We start from the raw sequence: 26,058 nt of genomic DNA, 5'->3' as shown, positions 1-26,058 counted from the left end.
ATACTTCAGACTCTGAATTTTATGGTGAGGACGCAAGAGAGGTTTTCTTCTGATGACTCTTTCATGAAGGCCATATTTGTGCAGGTGTCTTTTGAACTGTAGGATAATGTAAAACAACTCCAGAGTCTGCTAAAACTTTCTTAAGGTCTTTTGCAGTCAAGTGGGGGTTCTGATTTGCCTGTTTGGCAATCGTACGAACAGCTCTCACTGAAATTTAGCTTGGTCTTCCAGACCTTATCTTGACCTCCACTGTTCCTGTTAACGGTCATTTCTTTATTATATTTTGAATTGAGGAAAGGGCAACTTGACAACGCTTTGCTATCCTCTTATAGCCTTCTCCTGCTTTGTGGGTCTCCACCATTTTCATTTTCAGAGTGCTAGGCAGCTTAGAAGAACCCATGGCTGCTCTTTTTTGGCACAAGGTTAGAGGAGGCTGGGTTTTATAAAGCTAGGAAATTTGCATCGTCTGGCCTTTACTAACGATGATAGTGAACAAGCAATTAGCCTGTTAGGGTTATGAAGGTCTGAAACCTTGGTCAAAGTTATCTGAGCACACAAATTTCCAAGGGTGCCCAAACTTTTGCATTGGCCCATTTTCCTTTTTGTAATTTTTAAAATGTAAAAAATGACAACATATATATATTTTTTTGCTTAAAATACAAAGGAAACGTGTCACCTTTAACTTTAGCCCTTTTAGAGATAATTTCATTATCAACTTACTTGACTGTTCACGATAACAGTAATTTTGACCAGGGGTGCCCAAACTTTTACATGCCACTGTATGTTGATAATGTGTTTAATCTTAAGATCCCTGAAAAACCTGTAGTATGCATTCTGGATTCTGCTGATGGTGTAACAGAGGATGAGAATGTGGCGCTTAAGAGGACTCTGTATTTAATAAGGAAGATTATTGCATCCCACTGGTTGGATAGTACACCACCAAGATTCAGAGAATTTATGGAAAAAATATTATTCCTTATCCATCTGGATGAAGGGGTATACAGAAAACGGACGGATATGCATAAATATCACAAAGTATGGGAAGTGTGCAGAAATTACCATGGAATGTCTATACTATCCTTACTAGGCTGAAACTGTATGTGTACTCTAATGTCTGATCTGTCTCTTACTGTGATATCCAGTAATATTAATGTGTAATGCTTATTTGTGCACTATCAGTTTCATGTCTGATTTACAAAGGTGCAAAACGATGTTTTGATGGTACAATTTTTACTCGTCAATTTTTTTCTTATGCATCAATATTGATTGTAATGCTGGTCTGTCATATGTATGTTGGGATTGTATAATGTCCTGAGTTGAGAGAAGTGGGTGGGGGGTTCTTTGGTTTGTATTTGTTGTACGGTTATCTTTTTATTAAAAACAAAACCTTGTCTGATTAAAAAAAAAAAAAACAACAGTAGGTTTACATGACCGATTTCTCCACAAAGAAAAATGGACGGATTATTCTGATCAGAGTGACATCAGTTTTTCTCAGTGGGGAAAAACAAGATAATCCTGCAGTTATGATACCTTTTAATAGCTAACAAAAATAAAATAAATGATGTTACAAGGCAAGCTTTCGGGACAACTTAGGTCCCCTCCTCAGGCATGATATCAAGCCTGAGGAAGGGACCTAAGTTGTCCCGAAAGCTTGCCTTGTAACATCATTTATTTTAGTTTGCCATTAAAAGGTATCATAACTACAACATTATCTTGTTTTTCCCACTGAGAGCAATCATTTTTCAACTGGCTAACACGGTACCAAAACCATCAGTTTTTCTGGTACGTCAGAGGGAAAAAAAATGTCTCCACCTTCTTCTTTCTGTCAGTCTGTGAAAATCGGACCCATAGACTTGCATTGCCAAATTTGATCCGACCCTTGGATAAAAATTGGACAGGTCTCTGATTTATTTCCACGGACCACTCAGACATGAGCACAGCCCCATGGAATATCATCGGTACAAGTGCTATAAGAGAAAACCACGGGTAGTCCTAGTCCGAGAATATCAGTCGTGTGCACGAGCCCTAATAACGCCATTTCCAAAGTGCTTTCCTCTGCTCAGGCTAGGGCCACACAACCGTTTTTCTCTCATCCGAGAAAATCTTCTCCATTCTGTCAGTCAGTCCGTGAAGATTGGACCGCACTCGGATGTCATTCGGGTGCGGTACATTTTTTTCCACGGACCCATAAACATGTATGACCAAGTGCGATCCGATAATCGGATGCAACTCGGACGTGGTACGATTTTTTACCCCCGGGCAGACTCGGTCCCAGGAGAAAAAATAAATAAATAAAAAATTGCACTTGTGCAGGCCATATAGAATAACATGGGGATGACTGCCATCTGTTAAAACCATGGATATCAATCGTCTGATTTTTAAGGTTGTGTGCACGAGCCCTTAGAGCTGCAGGTTTCTCAATGGCATATTCGTGATTTCTATGACCATATTCTTCCATCTGGTCTATGGTTGTCTTCTTTTTCTTACCTTCAACTCTAAGCTAAAATTTAGCTACAGCTGATAATACAGTGGTGGTCTTCTCAAAGATGTGGCCTTACAGATTGGATGACCCAAATACACATACTTCTCCCTGCTTACTTGAGATCGCCAGCTACTGATCTATCATGTCTTTTTAATAATGTGCTACAGATAGGAACTAGAAGAGACTGGTAATTTTCTGAAGCACAAAATTGCGCCAATCTGACATTTACTATTGTGCTGTAGTATATATGTTTTTATATACCAATATATGTATAACATAGCGGACACACGGGTAGTTACTCAAATTACCTGAAGGACATTTTTGGTGGCCATAGACATCAACAGAAAAGGGCTAAGAAAGTTAGAAGCCAGCAAGCGGAAATTCAGGGCATACTGCGTGAATAATAATGATAATGAATAACTTTATATATCCAGATAGGAAAAAATATATTTATTGTATGAACCAATGCAAGTAAAATAACAATACACATGTGCTGTTTCTACGCATATGGAAGCATTCAGCTGTAGAAAAGCTATGTTCTTACACGTAGTGACCTATCCGTGCCATATGTGAAAGTTCTTAGCAGCAAAAATGAATATACAGCAAAGTCAATATACAGGTTTGTTCTAAGCATACTGGAAGGTATTGTAGGAAACTGAATGCCATGATCCCTCAATAATCTGCACCCCTCTTTCTTTGGTAAGCAGTTCCATGATTTTTCCTTATTAGTGGTATCTGAAGTACCCATTGTCTACAAGCTTTGGCTTTGACCATTTCTGCTTCGCACCACAGCATCAAAGTGTCGCTTTCCATCCAAATACAGCATGGACTCTGGAAAACAAATATTCATGGATGCACAATAGCCGGTGAAAAATGGAGAAAATTAAAGTACAGACCAGATAAAATGCAGTAATGATTGAGCCATACAAAACTGCTGCATCTGTGCTGATCATTTTTAATCCTTCACCCCTGGGCCATTTTTGGTTTTTGGGATCAGCTGTCATGTGCCTGAAAACATGCAGGCTCAGCGCCGCAGTCTGCATGGAGTGCAGGGACACGACCAATTACATACATAGGTTGTGAAGGGGTTAATGCCCCTTTAATAAGGAAACGTGACTATGCCCACTTTTGCGGACATAAAAAAGCCCAGATCTGTTAAATACTATGGCTTCTGAGTTTAATGTTTCAGACACATGGATGCATTAAAAAAAAAAAAAGACGGATATATGACCAGTTCAATTAAATTCTTTAGATCTATGTACTGTCGTCTCTTTATTTGCATGTTTTATTGTGGCTACAAGTTGGCAAACAGAATGGTTTGCAGTTAATGGATGGCTTGGCCTTCCTAAAAATCAGCAGAAAAGAGAATCCATAGGAAAGACCTGCACCTGGGTCCTTTGGAAGAAAGTCCAATAAACATTTTTTGTTTTAGAATAAAAAAAGTTGGCCAGCTAACACACTTAAGGCCCCGTCACACATAACGAGATCGCTAGTGAGATCGTTGATACGTCACGGTTTGGTGACGCAATAGCGATCTCGCTAGCGATCTCGTTACGTCTGACAGGTAGCAACGATCAGGCCCCTGCTGTGAGATCGCTGATCGTTACAAAGCTTCCTGGACCATTCCTGGGTCGTTGCGCTCCCGCTGGGCAGTGTGCATCGCTGTATTTAACACCTAACCAACGACCTCGTTAGCGATTCAGAACTGAGACACGTAGGCGTGCATAAATTGGACTTTTCTGCGCCCCTCGTCCCCGATTGGTGGTCGCTACAGCGGTCTCATTTCCCGCCGTGCATAAAGAAGGCAACAGAATAGCGATTCCATCCTTTGTTTATGACCTCGTGCTGGATCGCAGATCCTAGCAGAATTTTCCGGGCTGTTGATATCCGTTCATTCGACTAGTCCTGCTTTTGCGCCTTTGTGCCTTTGTGACACAGTACAGTCCCTATCAAGGTGTGGATCGTTGAAATAGCTGCTGTGTGAAAGCGCCCCAACGACCAACGAGATCGTTAGTTAGATCGCTGGAGCGGCCGAAATCGTTGGGAAGTTCTGCATGTTTGACAGCTCCCCAGCGATCACGAAACGACTCTCCAGCAATCTCAAAACCGTGACGTAATAACGATCTCGCTAGCAATCTCGCTGTGTGTGACAGGGCCTTTAGCAAGCAATGTAAAAGGGTTTTGCTAAAGAATGATATGCAAATAGCTTCTTCAGAGAGGAACAAGACAGGATCTCTAGTGCCACCTATTGGAGATGGCAATCCTAAAAGTCAATATTGATCCTTCTAAAGAGCCTCGCCACATGATTTAGGATAAGGAGCCAAAACAAAAACTACATATACAAAGACATGTTTCAGAGTGTTTACTCCTCATTAAAGCAAAGTATGAGAACTGGATGGCTGGGTGGGTTAGAGGCCTCAGACAAATAGAAACTTTACCCCTTAGGCGCCGTCAGACGGTTCTCACCCAGCAATCCATTTTTTTGGCTTTGCACTGACAAGTGGCAGCCACACTGAAACATGTGTATGTAAATGGAGTTTCTGGTTTGGCTGCTTATCCCAAGGCATGCGTCAAGGCTCTATGAATGGTCAATATTGACTTTTAGGATTGCTACTTTCAATAGGTGGATGTCCTCTTCTCTGAAGAAGCTATTTGCACATTTATATTTCCATCCTACGTGCATGGCCTATAAGTCTCCCTGCGCCAACTTGGCACTCTCTACAAGGGTAAAGGATGACACATCCATTGTAAAACATTGTTTCTTCATTAATCAGAAAGGGAAAGACAAATGTCTAATAGGAAATCATTGTATTATACTCACGTCCATATGTCTGTGGCACAATCTGCGGCACTTCTTTTTCTGACATGTATGTAAAATGGAAGATGTTGGTTGTATGATGTTCTCGGGTTATGGGATCAGAAACTTCGCTGTGGACCCTGATTTGGATGTAGTTATTTTCTGTGTAACACACCTGTATGAAATACCAACAGATTCAGGGCAGATGGAATGAACACATTAACTAAAAACATTTATCAGTTTGCATTAGGTTATAACATTTGCTATATTGGTTAAAAGTGGTTACATTTCTTCTTTCATGTAATCCAAAATAGAGATTAGTGCATGCTGATTTTTTCAATAGCCTAATGTACAATCATAGACTTAAAAAAAAATAAAATGTTTTGCTAATTGGTTTTCATTAATAAAACTATGAAGGCGTAATACATTTTTAAGCCCTTTCTTTCACCTTGCAAATAAGTGCCCTAATGTGAGAGTGTGCATCGCTTATACCATATGTGCCCTCTGTTGGCCAAAATATGAATTTTACAATATCTCCCACAAAGGTCCTACCTGAGAAGACAGGAAGAGTAATGATCCAATCTCCACTGGTCGCTGGAACATGATGTCATCAACAGCAACAACGTATGGCCTAGAACCACTGGAAAAGAAATATTGCAAAAATCCTGTAATTAGTGTTTTACATATCATGTATGAGCGTTTACAGTCTCTGTACAATTATTTGTGTGTTGTGGATTTAACATATACTTTGTTGAGATGTCCCAGAAAGAAAGAAGTAGTTGTATGAGAACACTTCCATGAAGTTCTCCTGAGTATAGTACCTCCTATGCTATAAGGAAGGATATCCAGTGTTATTTAAAAAGGACGGGTCACTAGGCCAAAAGTGTGCATGTGCTGCTACCATTTGAATCCCGCTACTCCCCGGAGTAATCAGCTTTCTAAAAATCTGCTACACCAGTTCCAGCTACATGGGCCTTTTTATTTATTGTGCCCTTTTGCTAATTTGTATGGTCTTTACCATTAGGACATTGCGAGCATCCTAAAGACACAACCCCAGAGGATCCTGTGTGCAATTTCCCTTTGGTAAAGACCATAAAAATTTGCATATGGGGTGCACTAAATAAAAAGGCCCATAACTCTGGAATTGTATGGCAGCAGGATTAAATCAAGGGCAAAAACTACTCAGTTTTGACCTGGTGACAGGCTCGCTTTAAATCTCTTAAGGTCATATTGTGCGGTATAGGACTCCGTCTATTCATTTTCTCAAACGGGACAATTTTCACACTATTGTGAAACACAATGAAACCCTGAAATATAAAATAAAACCATTCAAATTATGAAAGGCCGCCTGCACTTTATACAGTAATCACTGGCACTTTCATGCCAAAAGGTTGGTACCCTTCTGGTAAAGTAGGAAAAGCCCATAGTGGACACTGAAATAACTTGAAACTGCCAAAAATCATTTTCAATACCTGTGGACAATTGCAGAAGTCTCATTTAGAGTTACAGAAATAGTTTGTTAGTAATTATTGCCTGAAAAGGTTGTGCAGCATCATTTTTGTCCAGGCGATTTCCATTACTTTGGGGGTTTTTTTTTATTTTTTTCTGTTGAACCATAATTCAAAGTAATGTCTGATTTTCATTAGTTTACATTTTGGAAATTTAAGTTGAACATTACTTTTGTCAGTTTCAAGTTATTTCAGTGATCACTGTGGATTCTTCTTACTTTACTTGAAGCGTATCAACACTTTTGTCCATTTGTGTACACAGTACCTTTTAATTAGTAAAAGAGGTGATAACATGAAGAAAGGTTTCTGTGTTACCTCCTTCCCCAAACCATTATAGATGAGCACTCACCCATAGGAGCATGCAGTTGCCCATCCTAATTCATAGGCTTTCCTCATTAGAAAACCACCAAAAATTCTGTTGAAGATGTTTCTTTCCTGAGAACAAAAGGAATTAAACACACAAACATTTTAGAACTCCCAAAATATTTCCCTATTAGTCAAAACAGAACACAGTTTCCAGCACAAGGCACAGTACATATCAGGACAGAGCTTGGTAACCGCTTACAGACCGCCCATAAACTTTTCACATCCAGGCAGCCCGCATATAATTCTGCAATGACATTTTATGTGATTGCAGAGTAAACAGCGGTGTTGATCAAGAGCCGTGTACGGAAAGCACGAACAGCATCCTCCTGCGGACCCAGTGATCAGGATCTGTTGTTTTCTAGCAAACCCAGATCAGCTCCGATATTCAATCAAAAGGCTGAATTCACCCTGCAACTTGTCCTAATATGCCATCCCCAGTTACAGGGGAAATCAGCCATAAAAACAGTATTCTATTGTTGAAATGTCCCTAAAAGGTCTTTTTTATGACCTTATGTGATGGGGCACAATGTGTGAAATAAATGAGAAAATAAATAAAGCAAGAACAAAAAATAATTAAATTAAAAAATAAGGAAAGCCACCACCAGTTCAAATCGCTTTTGTAGCCCCACTGCAGTAGAAAGAAACCCATAAGTACACTACATAAAAATAATTTACACAAAAAGGGGAACACGGTTATAAATGTATCTTAGTGGTCCATTGTTGTAGTAAAAAAAAAAAGCAAAAGAAATGTGATAATAGTCAATACTTTCAAATTTTCTTTTTATATTTTCCCCCTATATCAGAAAACAAGGCACAAATATTAGGCCCCACATATTACGAAAAAAACCAAAAAACTTTACATTAAAACCAAATGTACGAAAATGTGCCAGATCATGAACAGGCAAAAATGGTCTGGTCTTGAACTGGTTACTCTTGTAATCACTTGCATCACTGCCATAGCTATTGTGAAAAAGTCTCAGATTACATGAAAAAAAATCTAATGGCCCTGATGTGCTGCATTTATGAATTTCAGGATATTTAGATTGCAAATTACTATGTAAAGTTAATCTGTAATTGGCTTTGATTTTTATATTTGGCTTTCATAAAATACCTGTGGATGACAAATTTCCAAGCCCTTGAGTTTTGCATCTTCCATCCAAACTGAATTAGGTGGCAGGATGCGGCTCCTGAAGCTCACGGTACTAAAAGACAAGCAATCAAGCACTTCAGGAAATCATCCAAAAAAAAAAAAAAGCCATCTATCCCTGTATTACATACACCGATCAGTTATCACACTAAACCACTGATTGTAGAACAAATAGTTGAAAAAAGTTTGTTGACCATGATAGAAAGGTGTCACAACACTGGTCATAATGCGGACCTCTGTCCACCACCAGTGCACCTACAATGGGCACGTAAGCATGAAAAATGGAGCACAAGGAGGTGGCCTGCTCTTTTAACCAATACTTATCTGGGGAAGGGGGGAGACATGGCACCAGAATGCAATAGAGAAGGCGTCCCCAACCTGCATCTCGAGAGCCACATGTGGCTCATGGGCCCCTGAGGTGGTTTGCGACCCTCTTTCAGAGCGGAATGTGGCTCTCAAGGTCATAAAGGTTGGGGACCTCTGCACTAGAGTAATAAGACAAGCTAGTAGACAGTGTGATGCTGTAGGCAAGTTCTGTGGATGTTTCCTTGACACATCACCTAACTATTGTTGCCAACCAATTACACTAATTCATGCCAATGATATTCCCTGATGGCAGCAAGGTAGTAATTCGGTCACCCTGCGGAAATTGTTCAGGAATTCTTTGAGGAACATGAACAAACAGTTCAAGATGTTCACTTGACTTCCAAATTCACCAGATCTTAATCCAATAGAGTATTTATGCGATGGGCCAGAAAAACAAGTGTGATTCATGGAGTCCTCAACTCACAACTTCCTGCAAATTACAGAATGTAAAGGATCTGCATCTACTGTCTTGGTACCGCAGGACACCATCGGAGATCTTGTGAAGTCTATGCCTCAAGTTCATACAGGTCATAGCCTTTTTCCAGCACAAGGAGGCCTTGTAAAATATTAGGCAGGTGATTTTAATGATCTTTTAATTGATCAGTTTTTTCCGTGAAGACAATGGCACAGTATGTTCATAGATGACAAATTTCTGTAAAAAATTCAGCCCAGTCTGAAAAGAGATTTTAAAACTTCCATTCACATGCTGCAGAAGATTCCACTCAGAAGTACACATCAGATTATGTGACACAAATCTGACATGTATGAACTTATCCTATAGCTTGTATGTTGTTCTCTCCGCAACACTACAATACGGATCACATTAGGAACAAAGGAGATCGTGATGTCTCTTGGCAGACATTTATGACGTATGCAAACTATATGCTACAAATACAGTTAGGTCCATATATATTTGGACAGAGACAACATTTTTCTAATTTTGGTTCTAGACATTACCACAATGAATTTTAAACAAAACAATTCAGATGCAGTTGAAGTTCAGACTTTCAGCTTTCATTTGAGGGTATCCACATTAAAATTGGATGAAAGGTTTAGGAGTTTCAGCTCCTTAACATGTGCCACCCTGTTTTTAAAGGGACCAAAAGTAATTGGACAAATTAAATAATTGTAAATAAAATGTTCATTTCTAGTACTTGGTTGAAAACCCTTTGTTGGCAATGACTGCCTGAAGTGTTGAACTCATGGACATCACCAGACGCTGTGTTTCCTCCTTTTTGATGCTCTACCAGGCCTTCACTGCGGTGGTCTTCAGTTGCTGTTTGTTTGTGGGCCTTTCTGTCTGAAGTTTAGTCTTTAACAAGTGAAATGCATGCTCAATTGGGTTGAGATCAGGTGACTGACTTGGCCATTCAAGAATATTCCACTTCTTTGCTTTAATAAACTCCTGGGTTGCTTTGGCTTTATGTTTTGGGTCACTGTCCATCTGTAGTATGAAACGACGACCAATCAGTTTGGCAGCATTTGGCTGGATCTGAGCACACAGTATGGCTCTGAATACATCAGAATTCATTCGGCTGCTTCTGTCCTGTGTCACATCATCAATAAACACTAGTGACCCAGTGCCACTGGCAGCCATGCAAGCCCAAGCCATCACACTGCCTCCGCCGTGTTTTATAGATAATGTGGTATGCTTTGGATCATGAGCTGTACCACGCCTTCGCCATACTTTTCTCTTTCCATCATTCTGGTAGAGGTTTATCTTGGTTTCATCTGTCCAAAGAATGTTTTTCCAGAACTGTGCTGGCTTTTTTAGATGTTTTTTAGCAAAGTCCAGTCTAGCCTTTTTATTCTTGATGCTTATGAGTGGCTTGCACCATGCAGTGAACCCTCCGTATTTACCGGCACCCGTCTCCATAACAATCTTCCGACCCTTGTTCCAACTGGTGCCCGACCTGCGTGGGCAGAATAGGTGGCCTTGTATACGCCGTCTCTCTTTCTATTTATTGCTATGGGCGTTTAGCCAAGAGCAAGAGAGCTTGGCTGTATTCACAGCTCCCAAAGCAGTAAATGGAGAGAGTCGGCGCCTCTGGATCGACCTCTCCCGTCAGGACAAATTGGGCACCAAAGGAACGGGGTCAGAAGATTGTTCTAGAAACAGGTGTATGTGGATATGTGTCTGTCGTGAGACAACTCCTTTAAAACAGGCCTACATAGCAGAAAAACACCACTAAACCGTGTTCATCATTTTTGTTTTTGTGGCCCTTACTTTGTATCTAGAGTGTTTAGAAAAATGTCATGTGCAATCTTCCTTTCTTCGGCGGTTGGAGCCATTTTTAGTAAAGATGCTGTGCTGAATTCAACTCTTCTCAATTTATTCACTAGAGGTAACATAAATGTAAAAACAGATCTGGTTAAATAAGGGAGACGGCAAATATACAAGATAGTAGAGAGAATAGAAGAACCTCAAGAACATACATTCGCCTTGCTGTAAAAGCCTTTCCTCTTCAGGACCATCTGGAACTAATGGATTGACAAATGCAGGCCTGAAGGAGCAAAGATACAAGAATATAGTTATATATAATCTGGTGATAGTGTATCACAGACTAACATAGGAATAGAGTATTTAAGGAGAACCTGAGAGTAGATTCATGTATGTGTCAGACACTGGTTTCGTTATCGCAGCCAGGCATGTTTTATTCTATAATGTTGTGGCGAAAAACTGACCGAAGACTATGTGTCTTGGAGGACTAGTCTTGGAGGACTAGTCTTCGATGAGTGCATGGTGGCTTTCCCCCACAATGCTCATCGAGAGTGACGGCTCTCTTCCTATACACAATTGTTCTAAAATGATACAGCTTATACACATACCTTCTGTTCTCCGGGTCTCTGGCCACCATAACAAATGTTGCATCCAAAACTGGACTGTAAATGCCATCATGGAGCTTTAGAAGAGAACACATACGGCTGCTGTAATAAATTGTGTGAATAGACAGACAAGACACGCCTAAAATACACAGTCCAAATAAAAGCACCATACACCTCCAACAAGGCACTTCTGTGGGCAAATAAGCCGGACTATAACCCCAAGAGATGATTATATAATGTATATTGTAGTAGCACAGTAGCAGTGCCCTTGTGACCAGTATAGAGGTCATGATGGCCAGGAAACTGGCCTAAAGGCCCCCCTGCTGCATGAGATGACAATGGGGGCATGTGGTAGATAGGGAAGCCCGGCTACATACTGCGTTGGGATTCAGGACCATCAAGTTACATTTCTGCCAATGGGCAAGGTCAATCTTCTTCTGCTGACATGTGTATATCGCCTTTAGCATAAAGAAAAATACCTTTAAGGGTATGTGCACACAACATCATTTTTAGGTTTTCAAAGATGCCACGTCATTTAAAGAAATGACCTGACAACTATTCAGGCGTTTCTGGCAAAAAATGCTATTAAAAAAAAAAAGCTCCACAAAAATTCTGAAAAAAAAATGCCTGCTGTCAAAAAAATTGAAAAAGCGCTAGAGAAACAGCAAAAAGAGAAAGAAAAAAAAAAAAAAAAAGACTAAAAAGGAGGCTTCAGGAAGTGCCTTCCTCTTGAATAACTTGGCGTGTTCACCCGCCTGAGATGTGGTGAGCATATACCCTTGGTACTAAATACTGGAGGAACATGACAAGGAACCCATGAATACACAAACGATTTAACGTTTTTTGTGAATATTTTTCTTGTATGTTACTATTATTAGCATTGGAAAAGCTATATGTGCTCAAAAAGGAAAGGGTGTAGAGAGCCTAGTGACTTATATAGAGGAATACAATTGTGTGGAAATGAGCCCCAAGACCACAAACCTGTAACATGTGCATTTTAACTTCCATTGAGGTCTTCCCAACCCAAGACACATGGCCTGTCAACTTGATATCACAATCAGGAGACATAATCTGCTTACGAAGATCTGAAATAGATTACCAGGAATAGGAAGGACGAACGTATACAACCCATTTACTACTTGTATTCGTCCTCTACTCTATTTTTATGCAGTGATCGATTCTCAACTGAGCAAGCAAAAAGTACACAATAGTCAGAAATCCACATTCTAGAGGATATTTCCCTCACGATATATCAGTAAGGCCTTGATCACAAGTTCAGCATTTGGTCAGTATTATACATCAGTTACCTATCTTATCCACCAGCGCAGTGACTATGGACAGAGGAGACATGTTCCGTGACTCGGACTTTGTGTGAGTATAACAGATGAGAACTAGAACAAAATGAGAAAACATTTATGCAACTGTTATTGTCATGAATTACGAAGCAAAAATGTATTAAATTATTTATTACTCCTTATATAAGGTTCAAGAAAAGGTGGCGGGATTAACCTTTTAGTGCGAAGTATGACGTGCATGATTATTTTTTAGTTTTTTTTTCTTCTTCTTTATTTTTAACGAGGGAAAAGGGAGGTGATTTGAACTTTTTATATTTTAAAAAATGTTTTTTCCTTATTTTTTACATTATTTTTTAGTCCCCTTAGAGAACTTGAACCTTGCAATGGTTTGAACGCTTATACTACATACTACTATACCACAGAATTGCAGGTTAGGGTGCTTTCCCACTGTGATTTGGCACCCGTACATTGGTCCTGCCGGGGCTTACCACCGAACCACCAACAAAACAGGGTTCGGGCGTATGCGCCGACAGGGCTATAGACTATAATGGTGTCGATAGAGAACATGTGCTCTGTCGTGCATTATGTGTGCTCTGTCTGGAGACAGACATCCAGATGCAGTCTACTATATCTGAGTGTCCGCCTCCAGTAGCTGACCCTGCCAAACTGGTGTAGAGTAAATAGAGTACAAGGAGGAGGGAGATGCAGCTGCAGTTTCTAAGTGTGTCTATGAGGTTCCATGTGGCGAGGAGTGGTGAAACATAACATCTTATTAGCTCAGAGGGCACAGATCTACCATCACTCAAGAAGTGTATACCCATTCAATGAGCATGTAGAAACCATAGACTGAGAATAAGCCAAATATCACTCACTATTCTCTCTACAAGGAGAGACATAAAAGTTGTCACAGAAGGTCAGTGTGATATAAATGTCCACAACCTCCATGTAGCTCATCACAAAAATTCTGGTTATCAAGAGCTGTCGATAGTCTAACGTGCCAGACATTAACCCATGTACAACGTACAGCCTGATTACTGCTCGTGATCCAAAATCTGAAGAATGAACGATAAACCTAAACAAGAAAATTCACTGGATCAGCCTTCTACATATGAATCCATTCTTTGTCATTGCTTTGTAACCATCTTGCTATTATGTTCTTAGGATCTCTTTTGATCTGCTCTCATCAGACATGGCTGATGATATTCTATACATGGTAACTGGATACTATACCTCCAAGGCTATCCAGGTCTTCTAGAATTCTGCCAAACCTGCAACAAAAACACAATTTTATAGGTCAAACTAGGATTGATGACCTAAAGGTCTTCTAAACAAATACTACACGTTGACGGTTCTTCAATGTGAATATATAGAAAACAACAATTTACATGTAAACACAACAAGACACTTCACCCCAGACGTTCTCACCGGACATTGTTGTATACATTCAGGTACTTTTCTCTCAGCTGTGGTTCACTGCCGAGGGGCAACATAACCTCAATGTAACTGTCCTTCATCCTCCGTGGGGGGAGATCCTCTTGCTTCTTGGCCAAAAGAGACTGTAGAGCCTTCCGATCTTCCATGGCTTGTACGTGATCTCTAAAAGAATCCCAAAATAGCCAAACACAAAGTACTAATTGCTATTGGATATCAGTTCAAATAAACTGACCTTATACAAATTTAAGATAGATTTTATGGAAGTAAAAAATCCAGAATTTCTAGGATATAATGCTTGTTAAATGTTGGTGTAACTAAAGGATAAGAGGCTGGAAATATACATGCTGCAGACCCTGGTGTTGGTTGAGAGTCCGGGCATTGTTGATCGTGTGACATGCATTATATATTACACAGGGGGTAACTATAGTAGGTGCTGGGGATGTAATTCACCTGGGCACAGGAACATAGGGGAGGCCAAAAAGACCCTTTTGTCCATATGAGAAGACAAGTTCTATTAAAACATGTGATACTTGGAGGCCAAAGAGTCTCAAGTTACACCACTGGGTACATAATTCATTATAGTACACCCTTATTCTATACATATTGAATTTTAGGGTGGGGGGGATATGTCCTACAACTATTTTTATTATATGACATCAGTGACTCAGAGGGTCCGCATGTGAGGATGAGGCTGAGGAGCCGAGCCCACTCCATTACGTGGTAGATGCCAGCTATGTTACACAGCTGCTATATGTGGTCAGATCCAAGCTCTGGCTAATAACCATTTAGATGCCGGTGTCAATCTGATTGTGGTTGCTCCTGATGAAGCAGTTGGATTACTTCGAAACGCGTTGGCTAATAAAACCACATCTACACTCCACTTGATTTCCTATTGCGTATCGTATTCTCTGACAGCGCAGCTTTACACCAACCTCATCTTCTAGCATTTTTATCAGCATTCAAATAGAGCAATTGCCAATGTTCGCGCACAATAGCTGCCACATGATTGCTGGGTATTGATGGGTTATCATGGCAGCCGGGGCCTACATAAGGAAGGCACCTTTGGCTGTCATCATGGTGCCCCTGTGAAGCTCACAGAAAGCTCCATAGGAGACCACGATTTGTTCCTGTATACTGCAATACTCTGAGGTATACAGTATATACTACAATTGATTGGATGATCGCTGGTTCTAAATCTAATAAAAAAAAGCAAAAAAGTTTTTTTTTAACAAAATATAGATTATTTTTTCATCACTTAAATGGAAGCTATTATCAGAAAATGACCTATTTTAACAAAAAAAACTAATTTAAAGTATTTTTGAAAAAAAAGTTGTTTTTTTTTTTGTTGTTTTTTTTTATAATATACCACAATCTGTAATAAGAATAAAATATAGAAATCTTGCAATTCCATTTATTTCAGGAAACAACACATGTATATTAGCCACAATGATCAGATATTGAAGCATCTAATGAGCGTGTGTAAAGGTGATGGAGGGGGAGCAGGTTTGGCCGTGACATCCCCTATTGTGATTGGCGGGTTCTGTGTTGTTATCAGCTTTGTATAGAGGTGCCATTTGTCATTGTAATTCTGCCTCCGACGATAAGAAAACCACTCTTCCTTGCAGGACAGGAAGTATAAAATAGCCACAGTGACCAGTGCAAAAATTGCCAGATTACTAATTTTATTTTTTTTCAACAAAGATAGTAATATGAAAAAAACATTGCCAATTTCTTTTTAAAATACATGTAACACAACAATCTGATTTAAACAATAGGACATTTTCTGATGATACAATCCCTTTAAATAAAAAATAAAGAAAGAAAGAAAGAAATTGCTGCAAGTTTGGTATCATCGTAATTGTACTGATGTGGAGAGTCATGTTGCCAAGACATTTTTATTGCACAATAAAGCACCATAAAAACAAAATGGAGCAGAATGCATCTTTTTTCACCGCTTCATCCCACTTGGAGCTTTTTACCTATTTTTCAGTACATTGTATGAATAGTGTCATTCAAAAGTACAACTTATCCCGCAAAAAAACAAACCCTCATATGACAAAATAAAAAAGTATACTTATCATAGAAATATACTGAGACATGTAAAAATCTGGACCAGCATAACATGGGGGCTGAATACCTCCAGTTTGTAGAGGCGCCAACGATTTCCCTCAGTCTATCCCGTACTGGAAAAAGAAGAAGAGGAAGAGGAGGAGATGGATAGTGTTACTGGAGAGGACAAAATACTAATACACAGCGACAGACAGGGCCGACAGAAGGAAACACACAGCACTTAGAAAGTCCCACTGTACAACACTCACAACTGCTACTCTCTGTACAGTCCTATGCAGATGCCCAGGATGGCACTTTTTGAGGTATCCCTTTTTCCAGAAGTTAATGGAATATATACAAATTAGGAAAAAAAATAGTGAAAACTGCATGTGACTAGCCCCTCTGATCCATGCAGGTAAAAGGAACTAAAAAGTGACAGGTGAGCAGATGAAAACTGCAGCACTGGCGCCCACTAGAGGATGCAGAGGAGATGACATGCAGCGCAGAGTGAGCGCCGGATACAAACACTGATGCATTTTGCTGACTGGATGATGCTTTGCAGACACCTGTGCAGGTCGCTCTCAGATGGGGATCATTGTGCACCCTAATATAAAAAAGGTTTGGCCTCAGCGTTTGGTTGGCAAATGGCTTATGGGTGACAAACCAATCATGCTCTTCGAGACTGGTTGGACATCAAGAGAAGCAAATGCTGGATGCTGCTAGTGTTTTTTGTTCGCCACTATCCATGGTGTCTGGTATTGTGGTCCTAGTGCATTGATGTGAATGGGGCTGAGCTGCAATACCAAACACAACCTGTGGACAGGTGTGGCACTGTTTTTGCAAGAAACATTTTCTGATTCTGCACAATTCCTTTAATAAATTGGTGCTGTCCATGGCACTGTTCTTCTACATATATCAGTGGTACTTAAATGGGCTTTTTAGCAATAGTGTGTTTTGACCCATCAGCTTGGGCTCGGGTAAAATAAAATAATAATAATAATAATAATAAAAAAAGACGTTTTTCACCTTTCCCGGCTTTAGCGCTGCCTTTCTGTCGCTGGTCCTGTGATCGTTTACAGGCTGCAATGATGACATAACAACAACAATGCACATCACTGCTGTAGCCAATCACTGAGCTCAGTGGCTCTACTGCACTGAGCTCAGTGATTGGCAGCCGTGGTAATGTGCACTGCAGTAATGACTGCAGCATGTAATCAAAGACCTGAGCAACGGCAGGAAGGCAGTGCTGGACCCGGGGTAGATGAGTAACGGTTCTTTTTATTATTTTAACCAAACGCTGGCCAATTGGGTTTATATTGCTATTCCTGGAAAATCCCTTTAACTGTTTTCTGTCTCACTCCAGGCTCAAGGGATAGTCGCCAGTCGAGACAACACTCAAATAAAAAAAAAGTTACAAGCTTACATATGGCAATGTATTTTTTAGGACTACATATGGTAAGAAGAGTTATGCTTCTAGGTCATCTTTATGGTGATCTATAACATATGGGGACTTGCTCTCTTACGGGGGTCCTGCCTCTGCAGATCAGTAACTCTAAGAAAAAGCCTTGTGTGCCACATCTTCCTCTGACATCACCTGGTGACAATATAAGTTATTTATATGGAGAATGGAGGTCGGTATTGTGCATAAGCTCCAGGACTCTAATTCTGTGTCTGTCACATACAAGAATCGAAGGGGCACAGCGACAAAGATCTGTGTACAGGTGGAAGGTTAAAATCAGATGTGCAATCATACAAGAGGATTTTGTTTTTTGGATTTCCTATTATTATTTGCATTTTAATATAATCATACTCTGTCATAGTGTTTGTGCCGGGGTTTTGTCTGATTTGCAACAAATCACAAGTGTCTCTGCAGTCCAGAACAAAATACACAGGAAAGGTGAAAAAGCAAGGGGAGCAGCTAGGAACATGCATTAAATGAGAACAAACCATTATTCACATGGACTGTAATGTGTCCTGTAAGGGAAGACAAGATTATACAACAATGCACAAGGAAAGCAACACAAATCATACACGTTAAATGTAGTGCCAAACTGTGCCCATTGCATCATGCCATCCTGATGTGTTCTGTTACAGTGCACTGCTGCCATTATTTCACCTACTGCTCCCTGGATGTGTAGGCCTAAGAAATTAAAGCATATATTAAATAGATCTCAGACCTGATGAGGCTGGTGTACATACTTTGATAATCCAGGTCAGAATGGCTGCATAATCCTTTATGAAAATTTAATGCAATCTCCGTCCATCTAGCCTTATTGACAGCTCCTCAGTGTCCCTCCTCCTGCTGCAGAGATCTCATACCGCTCAGTACAAGCTGCAGCTGTCAGTCGGGCAAGGTGGGCAGATTCTGAATACATTTGGATTCATGAGCTATTTAAATTTTATACATGAACTCATAAAATGCTCATCTTAAGATCAGGGTTATACAGCCATTCTGATATGGATTTTCAAAGTAACTATTCCAGCCTCATCAGGTTCTCTGAGAGTCATGTAATAATATATGCAGTTTGTATTGTGAAGTCTGGTGACATGTCCACTTTAAGATCTCATTCATTATTATATTTTATTTCCCCTCAAAATTAGATAAATTCCCCTATATAGATACCTTCTGGATTTCCGCTCATAAAAATTCTCTTTAATTTACCCGAACCTTAAAGAGGCTGTCCACTACTATTAACATGCCCCCATCTATTTAAATTGTGGAAACAACTAATTCTATAAATACTTTGTGAGGTGTTTATTGCCTGTGAGCGGCGCTATTGCGGACCGCTCACAGGCATCATGTGACCCCCGGCTGCAGCCGGCTCCGACATAAGCTGATGTCACATCAAGTTCCGGTTGCAGCCGGGCGTGACCCAGTGACGTGCTTTCCCCTGATTGATGGGCTGTGGGGGGTTTCATCGCACGTCACAGCCCAGCATCCACCGCGCGCTTTCCCAACGAAATGAGGGCAGGTGAGCAGATGAGGGCATAGGAGATCATGATTTATGCTACACATAGCAGTGCTAGAGCTTTGCTACGTGTAGCACAGGCGATCAGAGGATCGCAGCTTCAAGCCTCCTAAGGGGACTATTGAAGCAAGTAAAAAAAAATGTTTTAACAAATATTAAAAAAATCTAAAAGTTCAAATCACCCCCCTTTTGCCCCATTCAAAATAAAAAAAATATTATTTTCTTTTAAAAATACACATATTTGGTATTGCTGCATTCAGAAATGTCTGATCTATCAAAATATAAAAGTACATTAATCCAATCAGTAAACGGCATAACAAGAAAAAAAATCAATATGCCAGAATTATGTTTTTTTGGTCGCCACAACATTGCAATAAAATGCAATAAGAGGCGATCAAAACACTATATCTAACCAACATGGTATGAATAAAACGGTCAGCTTGGTGTACAAAAAATAAGCCCTTGCCCGGCCCCAGATCACGAAAAATAGAGATGCTACGGGTCTCAGAAAATGGCGACTTTTTTTTTTTTTTTTCTTCCAGACTTTGGATTTTTTTTTTTCACCACTTAATAAAAAAGTCTATACATGTTTGGTATCTACTAACTCGTTATGACCTGGAGACTCATAATGGCCGGTCAGTTTTAGCATTTGGTGAACATGGTAAGAAAAAAAAAAAAAAAACAATTGTGGAATTTTTTTTTTTTTTTTACCGTTTTCCAGTTCATTATGTGGCTGAATCAATGGTGTCATTCAAAAGTACAACTCGTCCCACAAAAAAAGCCCTCACACGACCATATTGAGAGAAAAATCTAAAAGTTATGGCTCTGGGAAGAAGAGGAGCAAAAAACGAAAAAGTAAAAAGGGAAAGTCCCGAGATCGTGAAGGAATTAAAGGGGTATTACTATTTGAAACATCTGCTGCATATTGAAGTATATGGCAAAAATAGGTGCCAGTTCCAAAAATCCCCTCAATTCACATTCTAGAAAGGAAAGGTAGCCATGCATGAGAATATCTCCGCTGTCATTTTTTGAGTTGTTGAAAAAAAAAAGGTTTTTTTCCCTTCTCCCGTAAAACTACGAAGAACTAAATAAGTGTGTGTCATTTCTATACACTTTGAGAGACAGTGCACTGCACACTGCAGTAGGTACATTATGTTACCAGCCGTGCCAGCTAGGATTAAATGTTCTCACACATGCCACCCTGATGACAGGTTATGTTAACATGTCATTAAATGTTAAGAACGCTGATGTAATAATCAGAACACTTGACATATTAATCCACCTTCAGGCTCATTCAGACGTCAGTGAGTTTTCTCATATGCAAGACACTGACCAAGTTCCATCAGTGTTCAGTTGTGATTGTTTTTCACTGACTATTTAATAGGAGAAGTTGAAGCAATCTCCAGTTTATGTATTTTTTATTTTTTTCCATAGTAAGTTAGTAAAAACTGTCAAGAGTACAGACGGCATCCGAGTGTTGTCGGATTTTTTTCAGACACAGACTTGCGTTGGCGAGTTTGATTTGTAACATGGATCAAAATCGGATGCGTCTCCGTGTTTTGGTGCGGACCACTCAGTCAGCAAAAATGCACTGATATGTGAACAGCCCCATAGAGTATAATAGGTACAAGCTGTGAAAAACTGATGTCTGAATAAGCCCCTATGGACATGAAAACCAGCTTAAGCTGAACTGCTGTAGACTTAGACCCTGTGCTGTGCAGCTCCAAAGTGAGCACATCCGGACGCCTGATCAGCGGAGGTGCAGGATGTCGGACCCCCACCGATCAGATATTGGTGACCTGTCCTACAGATAGGCCATCAATACAAAAGTCCTGGACAATCCTTCAACTCTCAGGTTCCACAATTGTGAAGGAGACTGTGGTTAAAAGTTGGCTCTGGCTGGAACCTGCTGTAGCCATCAAATGCAAAATGATTACAATTCTAAAATCTGACTTTCTTTCCATAATCCACTTTTTTCTGTGAGTCTCAGTATTTACCTTCCGCCATATCTGGTAGCCGGCCATTAGATTGCATGGTGCTTGCAGTCATCAGCGATCTCCTGAGAAATCCCGACCTCTGACAGGTCACACCAAGTCTGAAATCAAGAGAGAAGAGCGTGACTTTCCTTTCAGGCTACTAGTAAAACCAATCCATAAAAAGGTACATAGGGGTGCAAAAGTTTGATAAGGATCGCATTAGAATGGGTAAGGTCTCATTCACATTAGTGTTTCAGACTATGGCGCTGTTCACATGAAAAATGGAGGACATGTCCAATTTTAGTCCAAACTCAACCATTCAAGTGAATGGACCAGTGAATAAACCAATGCGCTGATGATATCCCAGTTGCATTTTCACTGACTGATGTTTGGAAAACTTTGGGAAACATCTAGGTGTTTTTTTTTGTGAATGAGAAAAAAGGATAATACTGCGCAAATAAAAAATAAATGACTAATCCAGCCCACTGATAAAAAGTGGCCCTTTTCTTGAGCGCAAGAAAAAAACCTAAAGAGTAAATTCAGCCAAATGTTATGTTCACACAGTGTATAAGATCCAGACGGAACGGCCGACTTTTCCAAGTCAAAAACACTTTAGGAAGATGCCAGTGATCATTTTCCTGAAGCATCTTCACCGGCGTCTATTCAGTTACGGCCAGCGTCTTTGCTCTATATACTTGGAAGTATAGAGTATCCTTTAACCGCTTCAAGGTTTCCGAATCCTGAAGTAGTTAACAGAAATAATAAAAAACAAAACGTGCACAGCAATGTCGATTTGATATTGCTGTGCATTATGTACATTTTGGGGGGTGTTTATTTCAGACGGATTCCAGGCAGAATAAACCAGAAAAAGACATCATGTCATATACAATTAGGGTAAAAGTATAGAGCAAAGACTCCGGCAGACGAAGCCGCAGCAAACGAGACTGAAAGGACGTTGGCGAAGTCACTTCAGGAATACCCGGCTGCTCAGATGATATCTGTGCATCCCTTGTGGTGATTTCACAGTGTGTTTTGTTATGTCCATGAGAGGAATAGATAGAAAGGATTTCCTGTTGTAGACCCTGATCCATGAAATTAGTGGCACCGCTCCACCATAGGCTCCCATGTAGAGAAACATGCACTGTGCCGCTATTCCATACAACAGAAAAAGGCACCAAGATAAGCCCACCTGACGGAGGCTGGAGGGGCAATCTTTTAGCCTTCAGCGGGAGATATATGAATATGCTTGACATATGTATGAGGGGCTCCTCCAGGGCAAACGGACACTTGTTGGATTTCGGGACGCAGGTCACACGTGACCGTGCCCCTATAAGTTTAATGGAGGTCACATGTGAACACTCTGCAAGTGTGCAGATGTTTCTGGTGGTGGGATCTAGTGGTCTGACCAGAATCAGAATTATACAGCCTTAGGCCTCATTCACATGTCAGTATTTTTGATCAGTATTTCATCAGTGCTTGTACGCCAAAACTAGGATTGTCCCCAAAACACAGAACAGGTGTCAATATTTCAATTACAGTTTTTCTTGGTAAATTCCACTCCTGGTTTTGGCTTACAAATACTGATGGAAAATACTGACATGTGAATGAGGCCTTACTTAGTCTTGGGGTTTTCCAAAATTTTCCATAATTGTGGCCATGATTTTGGAAAATTGGGCAAGAACTACACTGCGGTGACACAAACTAATGGTGTGTTCACCTGCATCGCGTGTCATTGACTTTTAGATGTGTTCACAAGTGGCAAAATGCTCCAAAATGATAGCAGAAATTATGTTTTGCTGCAACTTTTCACCATGTGAACACAGCTCTTGTAATGTGACGCTTATAAGCGGCTGGAGTCATAGTGCAGCGACTGTGCACAGCGCAGTGACCACAAAGAGTGCAGCGACCACGCAGAGCGCAGCAACCACGCAGAGCGCAGCGACCACGCAGAGACCACGAAGAGAGCAGCGACCACGAAGAGAGCAGCGACCACGAAGAGAGCAGCGACCACGAAGAGAGCAGCGACCACGAAGAGAGCAGCGACCGTGCACCGCGCAGAGACCATGAAGAGTGCAGCGGCCACGAAGAGAGCAGCGGCCACGAAGAGTGCAGCGACCACGAAGAGTGCAGCGACCACGAAGAGCGCAGCGACCGTGCACAGCGCAGCGGCCACGAAGAGCGCAGCGACCACGAAGAGAGCAGCGACCACGAAGAGTGCAGCGGCCACGAAGAGAGCAGCGACCACGAAGAGAGCAGCGGCCACGAAGAGTGCAGCGACCACGAAGAGCGCAGCGACCGTGCACAGCGCAGCGGCCACGAAGAGCGCAGCGACCGTGCACAGCGCAGCGGCCACGAAGAGCGCAGCGACCGTGCACAGCGCAGCGGCCACGAAGAGAGCAGCGACCGTGCACAGCGCAGTGGCCACGAAGAGTGCAGCGACCGTGCACAGCGCAGCGGCCACGAAGAGAGCAGCGACCACGAAGAGAGCAGCGACCACGAAGAGTGCAGCGACCACGAAGAGTGCAGCGGCCACGAAGAGTGCAGCGGCCACGAAGAGTGCAGCGGCCACGAAGAGCGCAGCGACCGTGCACAGCGCAGCGGCCACGAAGAGCGCAGCGACCGTGCACAGCGCAGCGGCCACGAAGAGCGCAGCGACCGTGCACAGCGCAGCGGCCACGAAGAGAGCAGCGACCGTGCACAGCGCAGCGGCCACGAAGAGTGCAGCGACCGTGCACAGCGCAGCGGCCACGAAGAGAGCAGCGACCACGAAGAGAGCAGCGACCACGAAGAGTGCAGCGACCACGAAGAGTGCAGCGACCACGAAGAGTGCAGCGACCACGAAGAGAGCAGCGACCACGAAGAGAGCAGCGACCACGAAGAGAGCAGCGACCACGAAGAGTGCAGCGACCACGAAGAGAGCAGCGACCACGAAGAGTGCAGCGGCCACGAAGAGAGCAGCGGCCACGAAGAGTGCAGCGACCACATCCCGGCCACAAGCCTCCATATTTTCAGGACTCCGTGGTTAAATCCACATGCAGTTTCATGGTGACTTGCTGTGTACAGAGGTCATAGCTTTACAGGAACATTTACATGGGACTGTTTTACTGGCAGCGGTAAAACCCAAATGACAGGAGGGCTGGAGTGAATGGAGACGTAAAAAGTTCCTGTGGACTCTTCAGTACCAGCACTGAGGGCACTCCTTCCTCAGTGTGGGCAGTGCCACATCACACACTGGCATGGCACATCTGGTACACTCCTGCTCCAGCCTCTTACTTATCCTGCTCCCCACTGCCCCTTCTGTACCACCCACAACTCCTTCACCCCTAATTCACAGCCCGGGTGGTAGACGGCTGATGGCTGCCTGGAGAGGACATGTCCGCTGTCATGTTACCTGACGCCGAGCAGCATCGTCTCCGTGTCCCGGACTCTCCGCACCGACAGTGCCTTCTGGCCCGAGCTCTGTGCTGCCCACTGCTGGCGACACGCCCGCCTGTCAATCTCCTCTGCCCGGTCCTCCCACACCATAGACAGCGCGGGGTAGAGCGGCGGCACCATAGAGAGCTGCTGTGTCACCTCAGTGCTGAAATGAAAGTCCTAGATACATAGTGTTAGCGATGACCTGGAGGGGAAGCAGCAGCAGCCTTGTAGTCTCTGTCACTAATGCTTATTCCACATAACACAAGATTTCTCCAGGCCACTGGTATATTTCTCATTTTTTTAAAGCTCAGCAGTGACTTTACCTTGTTATTTGCTGTTATTTTACAGTATTGTAAGGTAAAAAAAAGAAAAGCTCCACAACCTCCATATTGGGCCCAGCTCCTGTTTAGTATAATTCTATAATGGTTGTGTGACCCGACACTACGGCACAGGATGGGCCAGGAGACACCGCCTGTGGCCCCCGCACCAACACCACCAGACTAACACGTCTGACCTAATGGTTCTGAGTATGGACCGGCCGCAGGTCACCAAAGTCAGCAGCCTTAGGACACAGTCTGACGACCGTATCAATCAGACCGCCATGCTCGGACTGGCCAGCGGCTCTCCCGAGCTGCATAGATATACATGAAGCTGTCATGGTCGGGAGAGCCGCCAGCCAGTCCGAGCATGGCGGTCTGATTGATACGGTCGTCAGACTGCGCCCTTAAGGGCATTAATGATGCTGTGGTCAGATCAGAAAACCCGCAGCTGGTCCGGACATCATGGTCTGTACTTGGACTGGTAATGTCAGATGTGTGAAGCCGGGCTAGGAGCCGGCGCGCTTTACCTGTGCTTGGTGCGGACCCAGGCAAATAACTATAGTGGGTACAGCGGCTGAAATCGCACCTGAGGCCTAGGGGAGGAGGGGGACAAAAGTTCCCTTTGGCCCATTTGAGAAGTCCAATACTATGAAAAACGTAGTAGCTTTCTCCCATCCTGTGGATGAAATTTTATCACAAATTGCCTTCGTTTCACACAGTGACGTAACTTGAAGTTTGTGGGCCCTAGACCAAAATCCCCAACAGTGCCCCCCATTTGGATGGAGTTGTGGTTCGCACACGTTTGCTGCTGCCCCATTCATTCTCTATGGCATTGCTGGATAGAGGAGTACAGTGCTTGTCTATATCTGACAACTTCCTACAAAAGAAATGAAGCGGCAGTGCGCATGTGTTTTGGTGACTGGTGGGGTCTTAGCGTCTGGACCCTTCTAATGTAGCAGTTATTACTTTAGGCCTAGGTAATACCTTGTTCTTACTTGAATTCCTCTTTACATTCCCCGACCCAACTCCCAATTAGCTTCTTACATTTCTTACACCACAGCCCCGATTCATTAAGGGCTCATTCAGACATCGGTGAATATCAGCCG

At 42.1% G+C, this 26,058-nt stretch overlaps 1 protein-coding gene across 2 annotated transcripts; it reads right to left on the bottom strand.

Moving 5' to 3' along the window:
• Window positions 1-2,903: 2,903 nt before the first annotated feature.
• Window positions 2,904-24,764, bottom strand: ACOT9 (acyl-CoA thioesterase 9). 2 transcript variants are annotated; one of them, XM_073667523.1, is made up of 16 exons: window positions 24,607-24,761; window positions 21,237-21,334; window positions 18,218-18,244; window positions 16,359-16,404; window positions 14,213-14,383; window positions 14,018-14,055; window positions 12,800-12,883; window positions 12,474-12,577; window positions 11,496-11,569; window positions 11,103-11,170; window positions 10,894-11,005; window positions 8,265-8,355; window positions 7,137-7,222; window positions 5,832-5,919; window positions 5,304-5,454; window positions 2,904-3,313 (listed from the first exon to the last, which is right to left on the bottom strand). In XM_073667523.1, the coding sequence occupies exons 1-16, from the start codon at window positions 24,738-24,740 to the stop codon at window positions 3,234-3,236; spliced, it is 1,452 nt and encodes a 483-aa protein (XP_073523624.1). In that variant the 5' UTR covers window positions 24,741-24,761; the 3' UTR covers window positions 2,904-3,233. The 2 variants fall into 2 exon arrangements, with proteins under 2 accessions (XP_073523624.1, XP_073523626.1); XM_073667525.1 differs by lacking the exon at window positions 18,218-18,244 and having other exon boundaries at window positions 24,607-24,764.
• Window positions 24,765-26,058: the final 1,294 nt, after the last annotated feature.

Source organism: Phyllobates terribilis, unplaced genomic scaffold (genome assembly GCF_046119375.1).
Source record: "Phyllobates terribilis strain yellow unplaced genomic scaffold, ASM4611937v1 Scaffold_2__4_contigs__length_985480577, whole genome shotgun sequence".
NCBI classification, from domain to species: domain Eukaryota; kingdom Metazoa; phylum Chordata; class Amphibia; order Anura; family Dendrobatidae; genus Phyllobates; species Phyllobates terribilis.
This window is presented reverse-complemented; position numbering and strand designations above follow the sequence as displayed.